This window comes from Papaver somniferum, chromosome 5, assembly GCF_003573695.1.
Source record: "Papaver somniferum cultivar HN1 chromosome 5, ASM357369v1, whole genome shotgun sequence".
In the NCBI taxonomy this organism is placed as follows: Eukaryota; Viridiplantae; Streptophyta; class Magnoliopsida; order Ranunculales; family Papaveraceae; genus Papaver; species Papaver somniferum.
Window position 1 is genome coordinate 194,558,341 of NC_039362.1, and position 18,587 is coordinate 194,576,927.

Sequence of the window (18,587 nt, forward strand, 5' to 3'; positions counted from 1 at the left end):
ACCCATAAATTCCACCTTTAAAATTCTACATCCAAACCCACCATTTGGGTTTTTTTAGAAGGGAAGAGGAAGGAAAAAAGAAAGAAGAAGGAACATTTTGTTAATAATTTGTAACAGTAGAATGTTTTTGTGAATCGGGTCCTAATACTAGGGTTGTTTTATACATTTTCCAATAGGCATCGACCCTTAACACCATTTAGTGCCCGACATATAACATTACAAACCGTCAAAATCTCTAATCCGAACACGTGTAACAAATCCTCTAAATATCAACACTGTAGCTTACGTATCACGCGTATACACATAGCGTACACTAACAACAGACGTGCAACAGTGTATAATAATCTCTTTTCCTTTTTCAAAATTCAAAATACAAAAAAAATTAGGGTTTTGTTTTCTGGGTCAGTACGGTCAGTTCTACAAAAACTGCCCGTATTTTCCACTTCTCCACTATTTCTCTCTCTCTCTGTAATCGTCCCTCCCGCTTCTTCTCCCCATTCGAAATATCTTCTTCTTCTCTCTCTACGGAGATTTCTTCTTCTCGCCGCTTTGAATCGGCGGTGACTTGAATAACTACCACCGTCAACGAAGACTCATCTTAACCACAACCGCCGCCGTCAACAACAGCAACAGCGCTAGTTTAGTGTTTCGCTGAGTCAAAGTTCAATCTCTGGTAATAATTGATTCTTTTCTTATTGTTTTTGATTGTTTTGAAGTTTTTTTGTTGATTTCGATGTGTTTATGAGTAGATCTAGTGTGTTTTGTTGTTAGTTTCTGGGATTAGGTTTGGATTGGAAAATTTTGAGTCGATTTGATTTTTGGGATTTTTTTTGGTTTTTTGTACTGATGAATCGATTAGTGTTTGTGATTCAATTGTTTGAATCGGTATTGGTTAGTATTTGTTGTTTCGTTACTGCGATGATTGGAAATTTGTTTTTCAGAAGTGGTTATAAACCCTAGATTTTTAGGGTTTTAGTTTGTTTTGTCTGTTATTGATTATGTATGAGTTGCGTTTATGTAATGATATGGTCTGATGATAGTATGGAAATCGATTTGGTTTTTATTTGGATGGAGATTTAGGGTTTCAATGTTATTTTGAATGATGTCCTGAATATGAAATCAGGATTTTCTGTGTTTGTGTTGATGAATCAATTGAGTGTTTGTAACTTACTTATTACTGTTGAATCAATTTGATTATACTGTTATTTGTGTTTTGCTTTATAAACATTTGGTTTTTTACATTGTTATTAGGGTTTAGGGGTTTTATAGATCTATGAAATAGTTGTTGACCTCTTTTGTTTGGGTGTTGGTTTTGTAGTTTTCAGAAGATAAAAATGGCAATGGAGATTACACAGTTTTTGTTGGCGGCTCAATCGCCAGATGCAAGTGTAAGAACAGCTGCAGAGGGAAACTTGAAGCAGTTTCAAGAGCAGAATCTACCTAGTTTTTTGGTTTCTTTGTCGGTTGAGCTTGCAAATGATCAGAAACCTCCAGAGTCAAGAAGGTTGGCTGGTATCATTCTTAAGAATTCATTAGATGCTAAAGAGTCTGGTAGGAAGGAACAACTGGTTCAGCAATGGGTGGCAATTGATGGTGGTGTTAAAGGACAGATTAAAGAAATGTTATTGAGGACTCTAGGTTCTGGTGTGACTGAAGCAAGGCATACTGCCTCTCAGGTTATTGCGAAGATCGCTTCCATTGAGATCCCTCGCAAGGAGTGGCCAAATCTCATTGCTTCATTATTATCTAATATGACACAGCAAGAATCGCCTGCCACATTAAAGCAGGCCACATTGGAAACTCTTGGATATGTTTGTGAGGAAATATCACATCAAGATCTTGCTCAAGATGAGGTCAACACCGTCTTAACTGCCGTTGTTCAGGGTATGACACTTGGTAATCATGGTGTTGAAGTTCGACTTGCAGCTACAAGAGCCTTGTATAATGCTCTAGATTTTGCACAGACCAACTTTGAGAACAAGATGGAGCGCGATTACATAATGAAGGTTGTCTGTGAGACTGCCATGGCTGCAGAAGAAGATATCAGACAAGCTGCATTTGAATGCCTTGTTTCCATTTCATCTACTTACTATGAAGTGCTGGAAGAGTATATGCAGACTCTGTTTGAACTTACTTCAAAGGCAGTGAAGGAGGATGCAGAACCTGTTGCCCTGCAAGCTATCGAGTTCTGGAGTTCCATCTGTGATGAAGAAATCGAGATTCAAGAGTATGGTGGGGATGAGAGTGTACATTCCTGCTTCATTGAGAAGGCCTTAACCTCGCTGGTTCCTATGTTGTTAGAGACGTTATTGAAACAGGAAGAAGACCAGGATCAGGATGATGGTGCTTGGAATCTGTCTATGTCTGGTGGGACATGCCTTGGGCTTGTTGCAAGGACTGTGGGAGATGCGGTAGTTCCCCTTGTGATGCCCTTTGTGCAGGAGAATATAGTTAAGACAAATGATTGGCGTTGTCGTGAAGCAGCCACCTATGCTTTTGGGTCTATTCTCGAAGGTCCTTCAGAAGAGAAACTCTCTCCATTGGTAAATGCTGGTTTGGAGTTTTTGCTTAATTCGATGAAGGATGAGAACAGCCATGTAAAGGATACTACAGCTTGGTCTTTAAGTAGGATATTTGAGACATTGCATTCCCCTGCCCGTGGTTTTTCTGTGATCACTCCTGGTAATCTTCCTCTCATCATGGCTGTGTTGCTAGAGAGTATTAAGGATGTTCATAACGTTGCAGAGAAAGTCTGTGGGGCAATTTACTTTCTTGCCCAAGGATATGAGGATGCTGGTCCAAGTTCCTCTCTCCTCTCACCTTATCTTCCTAGCACAATATCGGCCCTTCTTGCTGCAACAGAGAGAACTGATACCCATGATTCTAGGCTTAGGTCTTCTGCATATGAGACCCTCAATGAGGTTGTTAGATGTTCCAATATTGCGGAGACAGCAAACATCATATCTCAGCTCTTACCTGTTATTATGACCAAGTTGTCCCGGACTATGGATGTACAGATCCTATCAACAGATGATAGAGTAAAGCAGGGAGATTTACAAGCTCTGCTCTGCGGTGTTCTTCAGGTGATCATCCAGAAATTGAGTGCTTCAGATGAGAGCAAGACTGTTATTCTTCAGGCAGCAGATCAAATTATGATGTTATTCCTCAAAGTGTTTGGTTGCCGCAGCTCTACAGTACATGAAGAAGCTATGCTTGCTATTGGGGCATTGGCTTATGCTACAGGTTCTGAATTTGTCAAATACATGCCAGAATTCTACAAGTATTTGGAGATGGGTTTGCAGAATCACGAGGAGTATCAGGTGTGCGCCATATCTGTTGGTGTTGTTGGTGATATTTGCCGTGCTTTGGATGACAAGATTGTTCCATTTTGTGATGGGATCATGTCCCTTCTTCTCAGTGACTTGTCAAATGGTGTTCTTCATCGATCTGTGAAGCCCCCAATATTTTCATGCTTTGGAGATATTGCTCTTGCAATAGGCGAGCACTTTGAGAAGTACCTCGCCTATGCAATCCCAATGATGCAGAAAGCCTCCGAGGTTTGTGCTCAGATAGACAATGATGATGAAGAGATGATGGATTATGGGAATCAACTGAGGCGTGGTATCTTTGAAGCTTACTCGGGTGTCCTCCAGGGTATGAAGGGTTCAAAAGCAGATCTTTTGTTGCCACATGCTGGTCATCTCTTGCAATTTATTGAATTGGTGTTCAATGATAAGACAAGGTATTTTATACTAATCCAGTAATCTTGCTCCATCCTTTTCTAGTTTCTGTTGTAAATAGCCTCATTTGGTCTGTTGTGTTTTTGCGATGAGGGAGTGTCCTAATACAATTATTCTCTCGTTTCTTTTCAGGGATGAAAGTGTTTCTAAAGCTGCTGTAGCGGTGTTGGGTGATCTAGCTGACACACTGGGTCCAAATCTGAAGGTATTGTTCAGTGACAGAGTCTTTTATAATGAGTTTTTAGGAGAGTGTATGGAGTCAGAAGATGATCAGCTCAAGGAAACAGCAGTTTGGACACAGGGAATGATAGGCCGTGTTCTGGTAACTTGAATGGGTGATTCAAATATGGGGCTCTTGGTTCTTCATTGCCCATTACTCTTTTTTTGGTCGTTTAGAAATGGGCTCTTAATTCGTTTATCATTTATTTTACAAGCTTTTCTTTTAAGAGGTCAAGGGTCGAGTTCATAGAGTAGTGGGCTTGTCTGTCTGTGATGTGTATTATATAGTAAGTGGAGATGAGGACATAACTCTTGGTTGTTTCATTGTTTCCTTTTGGAGGGTTAGTCTGGGTAGGTCCTCAAGTTGTGAACAGAGAGTTGAAAGTCAAAAGACTGCTCGGAAAGTGGTACTGTTAAATTCAATTGATTCTGGTTTTTTAGTCAATGTATCCACTTATCGGTGGTTTCGTTGTTGTGTCATATTTCTGTTCATCTTTTTTTATTCAAATTTACAGTCAGAAAGTTATATGAGATCTTATGTCAGTTTACATGCTCAATTTACATGCTGTTGATTACTTCTCTTTAGCTATGAAATTAACTACCAATAATTTACTTCAAGACAGTTTAGAGCTGTTCAAATAGTTTAATTTTGGTTATGTACTGGTGTTCCTAGCAATGTAATCTCGCTTCTTGGGCTGTCTCTGTTAGGCCCGAGACACTGAGATATATCCGGCTCTAGAGACTGAGATGTACCTGGCCAGATTCCGGAATGCTTATTTTTGTTTTCACTGTTTTCCTATCCTCCTAGGATTTTTACTGCCAAAGGTACTTTTTTTTTTTTATCAATTCCTGTTCTATTTTCACATTGGAACTTGTAATGCTTATTGCTTTATGGTAGCTGCTTGATGCTTCTGGGTTTTTTCTTTAATGGTTCTAAATTAATCACAGAGAAAAAGAATGGATTTTTGCCTGAAAGACAAAACCCATTGTTTGTTTTAGGATTTCTGTTTTTGAGATTCATCTCAAAGCAAACGCATCCATACCATTTGAGAACCAACAAGATTTCCGGCTCTGGCGAAGTCTCGGCCATCTCGGCTAAGATTGACTATTTGGTTCCTAGAAATAATTGAACAACTGCTGTAAATTGTCTCCACTCTGACTACCACACATAAGGCAAAGCCAAATGTTAAAGTCTGCGGGCATCTAACTCAAAATCAATTGGCAATGAGTGGAGCTGCCCTTCCATATTATATTTTAAGTTAGTTAAGCGGATTATAGCGATGTGAGACTATTGTCCTCCCACACGTCCCCTCACGTGTAAGGCCGGTCATTGGGCCTTACACGTGGACCTACGTACGAGTTACCAGTCGATCGGTAACAGGTGTACACAGGTGAGTGACTAAATCATGGGGTAACACCTCAGCCAGTGTCGGCACTGCCCTACACCCCGGGTGTACAAGTGACAAAATCGGTTAAGCACTTCGGCCAGTAACTCGGCCTACACCCGGCGTACGTAGGTATGGGTCTGAGGCTTAGTTCTGATACCATGTTAAAGTCTGCGGGCATCCAACTCAAAACCAATTGGCAACGAGTGGAGCGACCCTTCCCTTTTATGTTTTAAGTTAATTAAGCGGATTATAACGATGTGGGACTATTGTCCTCTCACACCAAAACTTGTTTTACAACTTTTGAAAATTCTTTTTAAATCTCCCGACAATGGAATAAAATGAAACAATTTGGAGACCCTGACTTAACACAAAATAATTGTTGGTCTTCTACCCAAGAAGTGGAATTTTAGAGTGGAAAATAAGGGGCGAAAACGTTTTTAATGTTCCTAGATTTCCTCTTTTTGTTATTTATTTGTGTTTAGAAGCTTATTTTATGAGCTTTTTGTGCTATTTTGTTGCTATTTTTTTTTGCCCCTTTCGTTTATGGGGATGGGGAAGCCTCGAGCCTCCCATTTTGTAATTCTTGTAATTACGTTTTTTTGCTTCAATAAATTATTTTGACCTAGCAAAAAAAAAACCACAATAAAGCAATAATCATTATTTGGCTTCAGTGATTCTCGACGCGAATGATTCTCTTCCGTGCTTGATTAGGAAGGCTCTTTTTAGGCCTACAAAACGATTATCTTAACTGGTGTACCTTGATTTATTTATTTATTTACTTTTTAAATTTATTTAATTAGTATTTTTTTTCTTTTCATTTTTTTCAATTTCTTTTTAAAATTATTGTTTTTCTCCATTTTCTTTTCTCTACTCCAACCGAACGCTAGCTAATCCGACTTCAATTTTTCATCGTCGTCTGCAAATTAGTGAAGAGAAAGGAGTTGAAGCAGAAATCGCATTGCAAGAAATTGGAGAGCGAGAACCAAATCCTCATTCCATGGAAATGTACGATAAAAAGTATTTCTTTTTCGTGTTCGATTGATAGATTAGTTTACTGCCTAGTAACTCTATTTTGTCTTTACTGAATATATTCAAAAGTTTTGAGCAATGCCTCGAAACAGTTTTCTTGATAAGAGAAGGTACTCAGCTTGACTTACACCATGTTTGTTTGCATCTGACTGGCAATTTGAATTTAAGTCAACTCCGGACTTGTTGCAAGTCAGATTTCAGACCTTTTGTTTTCTATTTTGAGCCAAATCTGACTCAGCCTCTAAGTCAAACGTAATCCCTGATTCAGACCGGTTTGAGTCAGGAATGGAAATACCCTCCAATGACTCACATATTTTTGATTCAGACCCAGATGAATTAAGTGATTTCGGTCAGATGCAGACAACTCAGATCCAAACAACTCAGATGAGTCAGGTGCAAACAAACAAGGTGTTTTGTTATTAGGCCGGCCGAGCGAAACGAGGGAGGACTCTATATATGGTGACTTTGTGTCAATGTGAAGCGTGACATTTTTTCCGGTTTAACACAAAAAGATTGGATTTAGTTCAACGATGAAAGGACGACACCACCCCTCTAAATCAAATTTTTCTTTTTTCCCTGTAGACATTTTCGTAAGTAGACCAAAGAGGAAGAGGAAATATATATAAGAGCCAAATTGTATTATAATTCCTTATGTATCCTATTTTCAGGGGTATAATTGGTAACCAAACTTTAATATAACATATCTAAAAATCGGTGTCTTGGAATTTTACAAATTTTATCTCGTTGGAAAGGTCTTAAAAAAATCTAGGCGATGAGTACAAACAACAATATCAAATTTAGAGTTTTTACGAAAAAATCGAAGGTATTTATCATTTTAGGCATAATTTTCGAAAATAAATGTATATCCATTATGCAAACTACCATAAAATGATAAACTTTATGTAACCATATTTTGGTTTATGCATCAACTAATTTTCCTTTGCAATTAATAAAACGATGTACTCCCTCCATTTCAAGAAAATTGATACTTTCACTTTAGGCACAAATTTTCTTCTACAATCCAATTACAGCAGTGTTTCCTTTTTTTTGGGTCGGCCTCCCCACTGTGGCAACGGTCATCTAGTATACCCAAATATTAATGGGCCTCATAAGTAGTTTCACAACGATGTTATTAGCCTAAAACTTTTAGGTAGGGCTGTCAATGGATAAAAATCCGTCGGATATTGGCAATACCGATAAGGTTAAGGTTAAGGGTTATCGGATATCCGGGATCCGATAATATCCGTCGGAATTCAAAAATTCAATATCGATAAGGTTAAGGATAAGCTATCGGATATTATTCCGTTATCTACTCATGATACAAAAAACTTCCAATAATTTCCGATAATTTCCGTTAATATTCAATAATTTGCGATAATTTTCGTTAATATTCGATAATTTCTGATATTTACTTAGGAGAGACGTAATCAAATGGCTAAAGAGTAAACCTAAAGGGTATTAGGTATCGAAAATTTCCGAAAATTTTGTGATATAGATATACACTAACGGTATCGGATATTAACCTAATGGAAACTCCCTTAACCGGTACCGTTATGTTAATAAACGGATATCCGTTACGTTAAGATTATCGGATATCGGATAGCCGTTATGTCGGATATTAACCTAACGGAATCCGGATGTTCGGAACGGATACCGGATATCGAATATCCATTGACAGCCCTACTTTTAGGAGTTCGAGAAACCAAAATCTTCACAAGTATCACTCCTCTTTCCCCTTTGAACCGAGAGAGACTGAAAGCCTAAGAAGAGATGGAAGCAAATTAGTATCATCTTACACATTCCGTAATAATAATACCAACTGTGATCAAGTAAATCTAAATCAGGTATGATCTAATTTTATGATTTTATTTTGAATTTTTTTGGTTGATTTTTTTGTTATTAGATCGATCAGTTTTTAAAATTGATTGTATAATAGTTACATAGTTATCATCACCATTATCATCATATTTCTTGTTTTAATTTTCAGCTGTACCCATTTTTGATATGATTTTCCCCAAATTTACTAGTACTACTGATAGTGTATTCTGGGTACTGCTAATAGTGGATTTACTGAGCTGTTGAACTGATTTCGGGATATGATTTCCCTCGCTGCTTCATGTTTGTTGTGCAATTAGACGTGTTAGTACTCCATTGTAAACTACCGGTCTTGATCAGTATCGCCTCTTTGAGTTAGCTTATTAGATCACTGATGGTCCTTGTGGTATAGGAGAAATTGGCCTTAATGTCTAAGTGACATTTCATACTCAGAAAAATTGTAAAGGACTGTACAACATTCAATTATCTCTTTGTTCAGTTACAGCTTGTTATTTTATAAACAACATTATTGTTAACTCTCCAGTGTACAAACATCATTTTTCTTTTCTACAAAGGAAAACCAAGAATAGACCTCAAAACCATACTGCAACGCCTAAAACGACAGAACCAGAGAACAATAGTTTATCCCTTGTACCATCTTCATCTTCTGATTTCAGCTTAGTATCAACATCAGTACTATTACCTGTAGGACCAATGGGGTCAACCATTGCTGCCAAGGTTTGGAATTGAACATGTCTAATTAACTCTTGGGATTTTGTCCAAGACGTAGTAAGGAGAAGAAATAGAACTGTTTGGAGTGGTATTGGTTGGGGCATATTGTTCTATAGTTACCCATCAGTTCATTGTCTTGTGATTTTTCCTCATTATTCACACGCTTGGTCTTTCTCTGTATCTTATTTGTAATTTAAACTTAGCAATACATTTCTTGTGCTTCTGCCTCGTGTTAAACTCTCTATTTTCTTTTCTTTGGTGTTCCCAAGGTGTGCCCCTTGTTGACATGCATCCTTTTTCTTACAGCCAACTATCTCGATTCCGAAGGAGAATGAAGAGCAGAAGAAAGTCCCTTTGAATGGACAGGGAGCACCAGACCACAATCCCAACAGGTACAGGGTAATCATCCTAGCTACTTATAGTGATTAGTTTTCTCGTGTATATAAGATTTTGTTATTTGTTTTGGGTGTCGAATCATCACATGGACGTAAAGGTCATCTGATGGCATACTCATCTGGATCATTTAAAACCCCTCCAGACCATGTCTGTTCTGCCAATATGGAGCTCACACCGTTTTGATGTTGTACAGTTTATTAGTTCATTGGCCTCTTAGGCATGGTTTGTAGGCTTACATAGCAGGGTTGTAAAGAGTTTTTACTGAAGAGTGCGGTAAAGTCTAAAAGTAGCGCATGAGAAAGTCTAAAACCAGGGCATGAGATTCACCAATAAACAATGGAAGTACGTAACTGCTTACGATTGCTAGAATGTTTAGGTATGCAACCACTACCAAGGTCATGTGTATCTCCCTATATTATGTACTATTGCACATGGTAGGTGAGAATATTCCCCACACAAAAGAAGTCCAGAAAATGAAAAATCAATCCGAAGATAAGCTCAATGAACTGTAAATAAAGGGCGGTAAGAATCGTCAACATTGTTAAAATAACTAATGGTTTCAACAATTTAGATGTAGCTTTTTGTATTTGTTGCGAGAATGATAACTTCGCCTTCCTTTTGTTTTCCTGGTGCTTACATTTTATTGTTCTTTTGTATACAGTGAAATTTGAAGTTGTCATACAATTTTAAGGTTTGGTTGGTTGGTGCAGTGGAGACATATTGCTGCTGTCTTCATGTCACCTCGCAGTAATTGTTTCAACAACCTGACAGTGGACCTCCTATTACTATACATTCGTTCGTAATTGATTCTATGATGCTGTTTGGGAAAAGATGATGGCCCTGCTGTTGTCGTATCTCTGATAGTTATAAAAGAGAGGAGCAGAAATTACGGCGTGAAGGATGGAAGCTCTGATAGCTACCTATGGGGACGATTCTTCTTCTTCCTCAGACCCAGATGTCTCACCTCCAACAAGCCCTAGTTTTCGTCATAATTCAAATTTTGAAGATTTAAAATCAGAACCAGTTCGTCTTCCACCACCTCCACTATCTCTAACAACTCTCCAAACCCTCTAGGTAAAAGCCCAAATTAATAAGTCATATCCATTGTTTTTTCTGGACGGCTGGACCTAACAAATGGTTTTCGTTTATGTATTAATTTGTCCGAAGTATCTTATTTATTGATTTTCAGATTATATGGATATTGGTCAAGGAAGCCGGGTGAGGAGCTTTCCACATATTCAAGGAAATTATGCTCTTCATGTTTTTATCCCAGGTTTTCTTCTTCTTTCTTTACCGCTTAAATTTATCATTCTTGTCTTTAGCACTGTTCTTGGTTCACTTCTAGTCAAAATTGAAATCTGTTTTACTAAGCCACAATATATGATTTGTTAGAAAGGCTATTTATGGTGCCATCCAATTCGAAAAACTCTTGATCCATAAGGATTCCACGGTTTACTCGTTCTTTTGATAACCCCTGGATTCATCAGTAGGTGGAGTAGTTCAATTTAATTGTTGAACGTTGGTGTTTTTCTAGTAAGCTATTATTTGTAGTGGTGAAGGTGTTGGCTTATTCTTCTGAATCAACAGATATTATTAAGCATGCAATTGCTAGTTTGAGCTCGACAAAACTGGCTTTCTACCCTGATTCTGATTTGAACATTAGATAAAATTATGGTGCTGAAACAGTTTGGGGCGCTAAAGAAATGCATCATCTGGGTTTGCACCATGTTGGGAGTCGCACTCTTTAGGTTCAAAATTTTATTTTATTTACAGCGATTTGTGGGTACCAATCTTTTGTTTAATGGGAAGAAAGGGCTTACTAGATAGTACATCTTTATTGAGTATAGGATAAACTTGCAGCAGCTATAACCCATTGATGACCTTATGACTTGCTTTCTGCGTTGAGCTCTTATAAAGAAAGGTTTTGCCGGTTGGGATGTAGTTTAAACTACAGAGATATCATACAGAGATTTACTTGTATAGGGTACCACACATTTGTTTTCCTTGTTTACAGTTAGTTTATTGTTTGTGAATGTGTTTTCCCTTTTTTTTTTCAAACTCGTTACTATTACCTTTTTCATGTATTCATTATCCCGAGCTATTTGGTTTCACAGTTTATATACCACCTACAACAATGAAAAACCTAGCACTATTTCTGAAGAGAATTGCGAAAGTGGTTCCTGAGCTCCATGTTGTTGACGTTGACATCCCACTTAGCATCCTATGCAAAGATAATCAAAAGTTTGAACAGGTGGCTCTAGGAAGGGAGGTCCACATAAGTTTGGGAAGAACTGTTCCTATCCGAGTCCACCAAATAGATTCCATTTTGGCAATGCTGCGTCAGAAATTTTCACCGTCAAAGCAGTAAGGTCCACTCTTGCATATTTTTGTTTTCAGTTTTGTAGGTCTACCACTTGTACTGGTTCTATAGCATGGTTTGTTTGATTTTAATTGCTTAACAGATATTGGATAGATTTTACCAAGTGGGAGGTTTTTGTCAATGACGAACGAATAAGGTCCTTTCTTGCAATGGAAGTCGTTGCAGGAGGTTTAGCCGAGGTATTGAGTAGAGTAGAATTAGTGAATATAACCCTTTCTTATCCTGTTTGAGCGGTAACTTATAAGTTTCAGTTGCTTTCAGATAACTAGGCAAATTCAGTCCGTCAATGAGATTTATAGGTTTCACAATCTTCCAGAATTCTATAAGGTTTGACTTTTCTATCATACTTTTTTTCTTCCTGAACCTGGTCTATAGAACCTTATTCTCATGAAATTACAAATAATCAACATCTATGTGCTTGATTTTTGATTGCAGGATCCTCGCCCACATATCTCACTGGCGTGGGCATCAGGTAATGTCGGAGATCAACTCAAGAAAAGGGTAACGGAAGACCTGTCTGCAGGTACAATGTCCCAAAATAGATGTATCTTTACGTGCGAGTTCAAAGGTATCAAATGTAGGATTGGTAATAAGCAGTATAAAATTTGTAATGTCTAGATTAAATTCCTTAGTGGAGGATTATACAGGAATTTTAATACCACCAAGACTGGATAAGTGTGTATTAGAAAGTGGAGTGATGTAGAAAGAGGAGTTTATGCAGAAAAGACGTGTGGTGTTGGAGAAGTATTTGTGTAGATTGGGGGCTCATCAGGTGGGTGTTTTCGCAAGTTCAAGGGAAACTACCATTGTTGATGAGTAGGGATGTAGCTTCGAGGATTTTGGATGGTGCAGTGAATTTGCCTAGATAGTTGTTTAGTGATTCTACTCCGGTTGACACGGTTGTTACTGCGAATGAAATTGGTCAACCTGCAAAAGGATGTGTAGATCAAGAAATGTGACAGTCGGTTACAAATCATTGGGGAGGTTCGAATCCGAAACTTCCTGTGGTTGAATTGAAGAAAAAGTTTGTAGAGAAGAAAGAGAAGCTTCGTGATTCCGAGCAGCAACTGAGCAATGTATCTAAAGCAGGTAATATATTCTGTAATGGTAGTACTCAGTGTGCATTTTGTTTTTGGGCTGTTTTTTGTATCTTACTCGAGTTGAAATCTTTCTTTGGTGGTGCAGGCTGACGGACTTGTGAAAGCTCAGCAAGATATAGGAGAAACAATGGGAGAATCGGGTCTTGCATTCATCAAATTGACAAAATTAGAGAATGAGGGGCAATGTATGATTGTCAGAGAACACGATCAGCAAATATGAAATGTGTAATTCGCAAACTGTAAAACATCTGGTACATTACAATTTTTAATGAAATGAAGTTTGAAATACTCTTTCTAGTTGATTTGCCGGTTCGCCAAGAACGTAGGTAGATGCTTCCAAATTTGAAGTCGGAACCTGTTGAGTGGTTCACTGAGATTATTTGTGGCAAACCATAAGCACATTATTCCCTTTGTAGAAGACACTTGGAACTTACTCAAAGTAAAATGGGCTTTGGTAAAGAGATCAAGCCCAAATATTTGCCGCATACATCTGCTAGGTTCATTCCGGCAAGCAGAGCATCTTGGGCGGAAGTAATTAGGGTTTCCTACCTCGTTATTTTTCAGCATTCCTCACTTTCTATTGATTATGGATATGGATCCTGGTGATAGTTCTAGTTCTCCTCCTAGTTATGAGGAAGAAGAAATTATATGGGCAAAAAAGCCTGATCTTTTCGGGAAGGAAGATGATTCTGAAGATTCCGAAGATGATAAGAAGAAAAGCAGTAAGAAGAAGGCCGGTGACAGGGGTGTTCCTGAGGGTATGATTCTTGTCAATGCTCATAGGCGTCGCAAAGATTTCCCTATTGACGCTATGGGGATCCCACTGATCAAACCAGATACATGTTACTATGTAACGATAAATGGTTACTACAGAAAGGGGAGAGGAGGAGGTTTTGGGGTGTGAATCTGGGGTGCCCATTGCTGCTCTAGCTGCTGTTTCAGAAAAACCGGTTTCAGGACTCTATCATGTCTTCCAGGGGATGCTAGCTGGTTTTAAACTCGCTCACCAGAAGAAGGTTAGATATGTTATGCAATTCAGATTGGGCATATTGGATGATGGATCAATGCTACAACTTCTACCGTCAAGAAAAATGTCCTAGTCATCCTGGAGGTGAATTTTGACTTGTTTGAAGAACACTATGGGGGTGCATGGTGATGAATTTACTCTGAACTGCAACATTATCAAACAAATTGTACTTTACAGACACCATAATTTAAGCGGCTCTATTGTAAGTATCTGGGAAAAGGTGGTATAACCAAGGGGCAGATTTCATGGCAAAATTTCTGAAGGGACCCGGGCCCAAGACAAAAATATTTGAACCCAAAGAATTCCCGGAGGAGTTGCAGAAGGATGCTAGTTTTCCATTACTTAGTTAATGCATCTTTCTAAATTATAATGTGAACACCTAGTTATTAATGCATCTTTGAGTATCTAAATTATATTAATGTATGGGAACTCCTAATTAATTAACAAAAAAAAACAAAAACAAAAAAAAAAGTCCGGCAAGCAGAGTTTGGTTCTGAGAAAGAGATCATAGATACTGCACGGCTGATCGACTACATTGATTGATTGCTACCGTTTCGCGACCAATGATTAATATCATAGTTGTGCTATAAGCCGTGGTCGCCTCGGTACCGGTTGAGTTCACTATCGAAATGACTAGGCTATCCAACAAATTAATCTCCAAGTGCAGAATCTCTTGCTCATGTTGAATTCCACAGGTTGATAGATGAGTTTATTGAACAAGCCGTTTGGAGATATATATGGTTGTCAAGTACGCTAAATATAGGTGGGTGGCTAGAGTCTGCGAAGAAAGAAAAATTGTTAACTCAGAACTGAAAGTACAGAAGCTGTTGAGTGCAAGCAGGAAATATGCTCATGTTGCGAGCAAGCAGGCATTGACGTTACTAGCTAGGGAAGCTGAGGCTTCGAGAAATCAAGAAAAGCTGGAATAAAAGGACGATAGGATTTTGCAAAATGAAATTCTGGAGTTGTTTAGATTCTATGATGGTTGTTAATGCAAATGAAGTTTGTCAACCTTGATAAGAATGTATAGATTTTCCGCATACATCATGGATAACCGAATCGGCATGATTCAGCTGGGTTCATTCCGGCAAGCAGAATTTGGAACTCAACTTGTATGAGTTCCGAGAAAGAGATCATAGATACTGCACGGCCAAGTCTATAAGCATATATCAGCTTAATGGGAAAAATCAAGAAAAATAACATGTACGAATAATCAATCGAAATATATATAGCAAATGATAAATAAAATTCTATACCAAATATGAACGGGCCTCTTAAACCAGAGTAGCTTCCTCTAACTGTTCAATCTCGTCGTTTTCTCCTCCATACATCACCAACCAAGTATTTCTTTGATTTTTCTCCCATGGCTTGTAATGAAGCAAAAGTATTAATGTGAGGAATTGCTTCGACATTAGTGAAAAACTTTGTTGACACTTCTTCATCATACGAAATCATTTTTAAAGTTGTCGTTTTCGAATCGTAACAATAAAGTGCTCGATCATAGTATACAAGAATGATTTCTTTATTCTCGGTAAGTAAAATCGGCCTAAACCACGTCCACCAGCGATCAACTTCCACGCCTTCAAAACTTATATCAAAATCCAAACACCATATCCCTTTATCTTTCTCGTTGCCTTTTTTGTTCAAGGACCATATTTTCAGACTTAAGTCTTCCAAGAAAAACATAAACGGCCCCCTAATGCTACAACTCCATACGTAAACTCGTGGCGATCATTCTTAATAATTACACCTGGAGGAAAAGGGAACATTCGGAACTCCTCCTCAGCCAAACCGTAAGCCACAACATTCTTTTGTCCAGTCCAATAGATAGCTCCATTTTCATATATATATATATATATATATATACCTGCGCCATTAAGTTTCACCAACCAAATCGGAATTGTACCTTTGTCTCTCCACCCATAACCACTCCCAAGTGTGTATACTTGGACATGACCTTCATCAACTGTGTAAGGATAGTAGATTCTGACAACCTTGAACTCATTGGTAGATCTAGCATACCCGAACCCACATGATAAGCGATTAAACAAATCGACCTTCGGTTCTACCAGTGGAGGAAGATAACAATATTCTCTAGTGATAGGATTAAAAATATATATGGGATCTAAAACTTGATGGTGGTGTATAAATGTACAAATCAAACCATTGCATGAGCCAACTAAGCGATGATATGGGTAGTTATGCATAGGAGATGATTGATCCTTTTCAGATTTTCCTTGTAAGAGTATTTCTCATTCATATTAATCTTATCAGTAATTCCCCCCCATGGTAAATCAATTGTGCGTTATAATTTTTTTCACGATAACCAGCAAATATGAGACTTGGCACCACCTTAGTGGTGGCTATATTATCACCACCGTATAACTGGTTAAGTTGGTGACTGACGTGCATATTACTAAAGTAAGTTCTGTTATCATGGAGAAGAGGTGGCCATTTTTTACATACTAACTTGCACTCGAAAACAGACTCCAACGAAACTCGAGAAAAGATATTTAATAAGACTTATGAGAATAGAGACTCCATAGACGATTCTAGGAATAACAATATTATCATGTAAGAAAGAAAAGATGAGAAGAAAAAGAAAATTAATCCAACTTTAACTGATCATAATAATAAACAGAAAACTTAGAACACACCTGTAGATGCCTTTGTTTAGGGTTGATCACAATGTATTATGTAAGATCATGATCCATACATCTCTATATTAAGCCAGTACGATCAATTTTTTTTATCTTTTTCTTCTCTCTCTATATATATATACCGTACCTTTCTTCTCCAACAAGCAAAAAGAGAGTTTGTGAAGGTTTAGGATCTTTTTATATACTTGGGCTATTTAACGTACCCAGCAAATGTCCAACACCACCGAACCTAACATCTAAAGTATTAAGCGTCAGTAGTAGTACCTGGATCAGACAGACCGCTTGGTTGAACTGTTGACTCGAGTTGGTCAATACAGGAAACCCTACATGAGTATCTTAGAATGATGTTGGCGGTCGACAGTGCATACTTGAATCGTACAAGTGCTTTATTTTGGCGGTATGATCACTGTCATATCAAAACCGTCTTCCTCGCATTTGAGAGCTGAAAAGCTCGAAGCAGCATCATTAACTAGAATATTCGGTGGTAGATCTATGATTCGCAAAGTACAGGAGTTGAAGGAAACCATAAACGGTTTTGCTGTCAGTTTCTCTACTTCTCTCTGATGATGACTTGATTCAGTACTACTAAAATTAAAACAGAACTGTATAAATGTGAGTTTAATCATGTGCATATTCCTTTAAAAAGAGTATAATTGACATGTTCATTTGATTGGTGGATCAATTATGTGCACAATCGTCATGGAGTGTGATCGAAATTGGACTCATATAAATGTAAACGAATTTAAATCATATACCGAAATGTGCTCGTAAATAGGTTTCCAAAATAATTTCCAGATTGTAATGCATGCATGCTCCTTTACACGAGACCAACTCCTTCTAATTGTTGTTCAATATGGTTGTTATCTTCCCATACCCCACCAGCCAAGGATCTCTTTGATTTTTCTCCCATGGCTACCAACGAAGCAAAAGTATTTATGTGAGGAATTGCTTTGACTTTGGCGAAGTACTTCCTTGACACTTCATTACCATCGGAAATCATTTTTAGAGTTGTTGTTTTCGAGTCATAACAATAAAGTGCTGTATCATCGAATATAAGTACGAGTTCCCCGGTCTTAGTAAGTAAAACCGGCGTAAACCACGTCCATTTCCGGTCCACTGCCACACCTTCAAAATCTATATTATAATCCAAAGACCAAACTTCCTTCGTGTCGTCATCTTCGTTGCCCCTTTTCTTCAAGGACCATATTTCCAGACATAACTTCTCCAAAGAAAACACAAATGCCCTCCCAGTGCCACAAGTCCAAGTGGATCGATGTAACTAACACAGTCGTTCATACATGAAGGATAAGGGAGTAACCGGAACTCCTCGTCGGCCAAGTCAAAGGCCACAATATTCTTATCTCCAGTCCAATAAAGAGCTCCATTTGCAAATATACCAGCGCCATTGCGTTGCATCAACCGAATGGAAGTTTTCCCTTTGGCTCTCCATCCAGAGCCACTACCAAGTGTGTATACTTCGACATGACCTTCATAAACCGCGCAAGGATAGTGGATTCTTACAATCTTGTACTCATTGGTAGATCTAACATACCCAAATCCGCTTGACACTTTACCGAACAGATTAACCTCTCCTCCTTCTGTGATAAAAGGATATTCCATATCCGGCGATGGTTCCACCACCAGTTCAGGAAGATAGACATACTCTCTTGTGATTGGATTAAAAACGTAGATGGGATCTACAACTCGTTGGTGGCGTATAGATACACAAATTAAACCATTGCACGAGCCAACAAAGTGATCATATACTTCATTGTGCATTGGAGGGTGGTTGATCCTTTTCAAATTTTCCTTGTATGAGTATTTCTCATTAGTGCTAATCTCATCAGCTATTTTTTCCCCGTGGTAAAGCCACGTTGGGCCAACAAACTCTTCCCTTCGACCAGCAAAAAAGAGACTTGGCTGCACTTCATTGTCACCACCGTACAACTGCTTAAGTTGGTGACTCAAGTGCATATTAATGAAATAAGTTATACTGTGATTGTGATTACTGGAAATCCAGCAACACACCCAAATGAAAAATATGCAAGATCTAAGACATAATAAACACTAGAACTCAAACTTATTTATTCATCTCAAGCGA

General features: G+C 38.2%; 2 protein-coding genes across 2 annotated transcripts; both read left to right on the forward strand.

Annotated features, from left to right (window-relative positions):
* Nucleotides 1–385: 385 nt before the first annotated feature.
* Nucleotides 386–4,516, forward strand: LOC113284173 (importin subunit beta-1-like). Its single transcript, XM_026533586.1, has 3 exons — nucleotides 386–673; nucleotides 1,319–3,742; nucleotides 3,873–4,516. Exons 2-3 carry the CDS (start codon nucleotides 1,335–1,337, stop codon nucleotides 4,069–4,071), a joined length of 2,607 nt encoding a protein of 868 aa, XP_026389371.1. The 5' UTR covers nucleotides 386–673; nucleotides 1,319–1,334; the 3' UTR covers nucleotides 4,072–4,516.
* A 4,389-nt stretch (nucleotides 4,517–8,905) lies between these two features.
* Nucleotides 8,906–13,104, forward strand: LOC113280466 (U6 snRNA phosphodiesterase-like). Its single transcript, XM_026529086.1, has 9 exons — nucleotides 8,906–8,929; nucleotides 9,230–9,315; nucleotides 10,326–10,393; nucleotides 10,509–10,592; nucleotides 11,434–11,683; nucleotides 11,782–11,878; nucleotides 11,961–12,026; nucleotides 12,135–12,788; nucleotides 12,885–13,104. The coding sequence occupies exons 1-8, from the start codon at nucleotides 8,906–8,908 to the stop codon at nucleotides 12,315–12,317; spliced, it is 858 nt and encodes a 285-aa protein (XP_026384871.1). The 3' UTR covers nucleotides 12,318–12,788; nucleotides 12,885–13,104.
* The last annotated feature ends 5,483 nt before the right edge of the window (nucleotides 13,105–18,587 follow it).

Bases quoted from the DNA above. Each gene is read 5' to 3' on its own strand.
- LOC113284173 (XM_026533586.1), top strand. From the start codon at position 1,335: ATGGCAATGGAGATTACACAGTTTTTGTTGGCGGCTCAATCGCCAGAT. The intron at 3,743-3,872 runs GTATTTTATACT...GTTTCTTTTCAG, and splicing joins GTGTTCAATGATAAGACAAG to GGATGAAAGTGTTTCTAAAG.
- LOC113280466 (XM_026529086.1), top strand. From the start codon at position 8,906: ATGGGGTCAACCATTGCTGCCAAG. The intron at 8,930-9,229 runs GTTTGGAATTGA...TTTTTCTTACAG, and splicing joins GGTCAACCATTGCTGCCAAG to CCAACTATCTCGATTCCGAA. The intron at 12,027-12,134 runs GTTTGACTTTTC...TTTTGATTGCAG, and splicing joins ATCTTCCAGAATTCTATAAG to GATCCTCGCCCACATATCTC.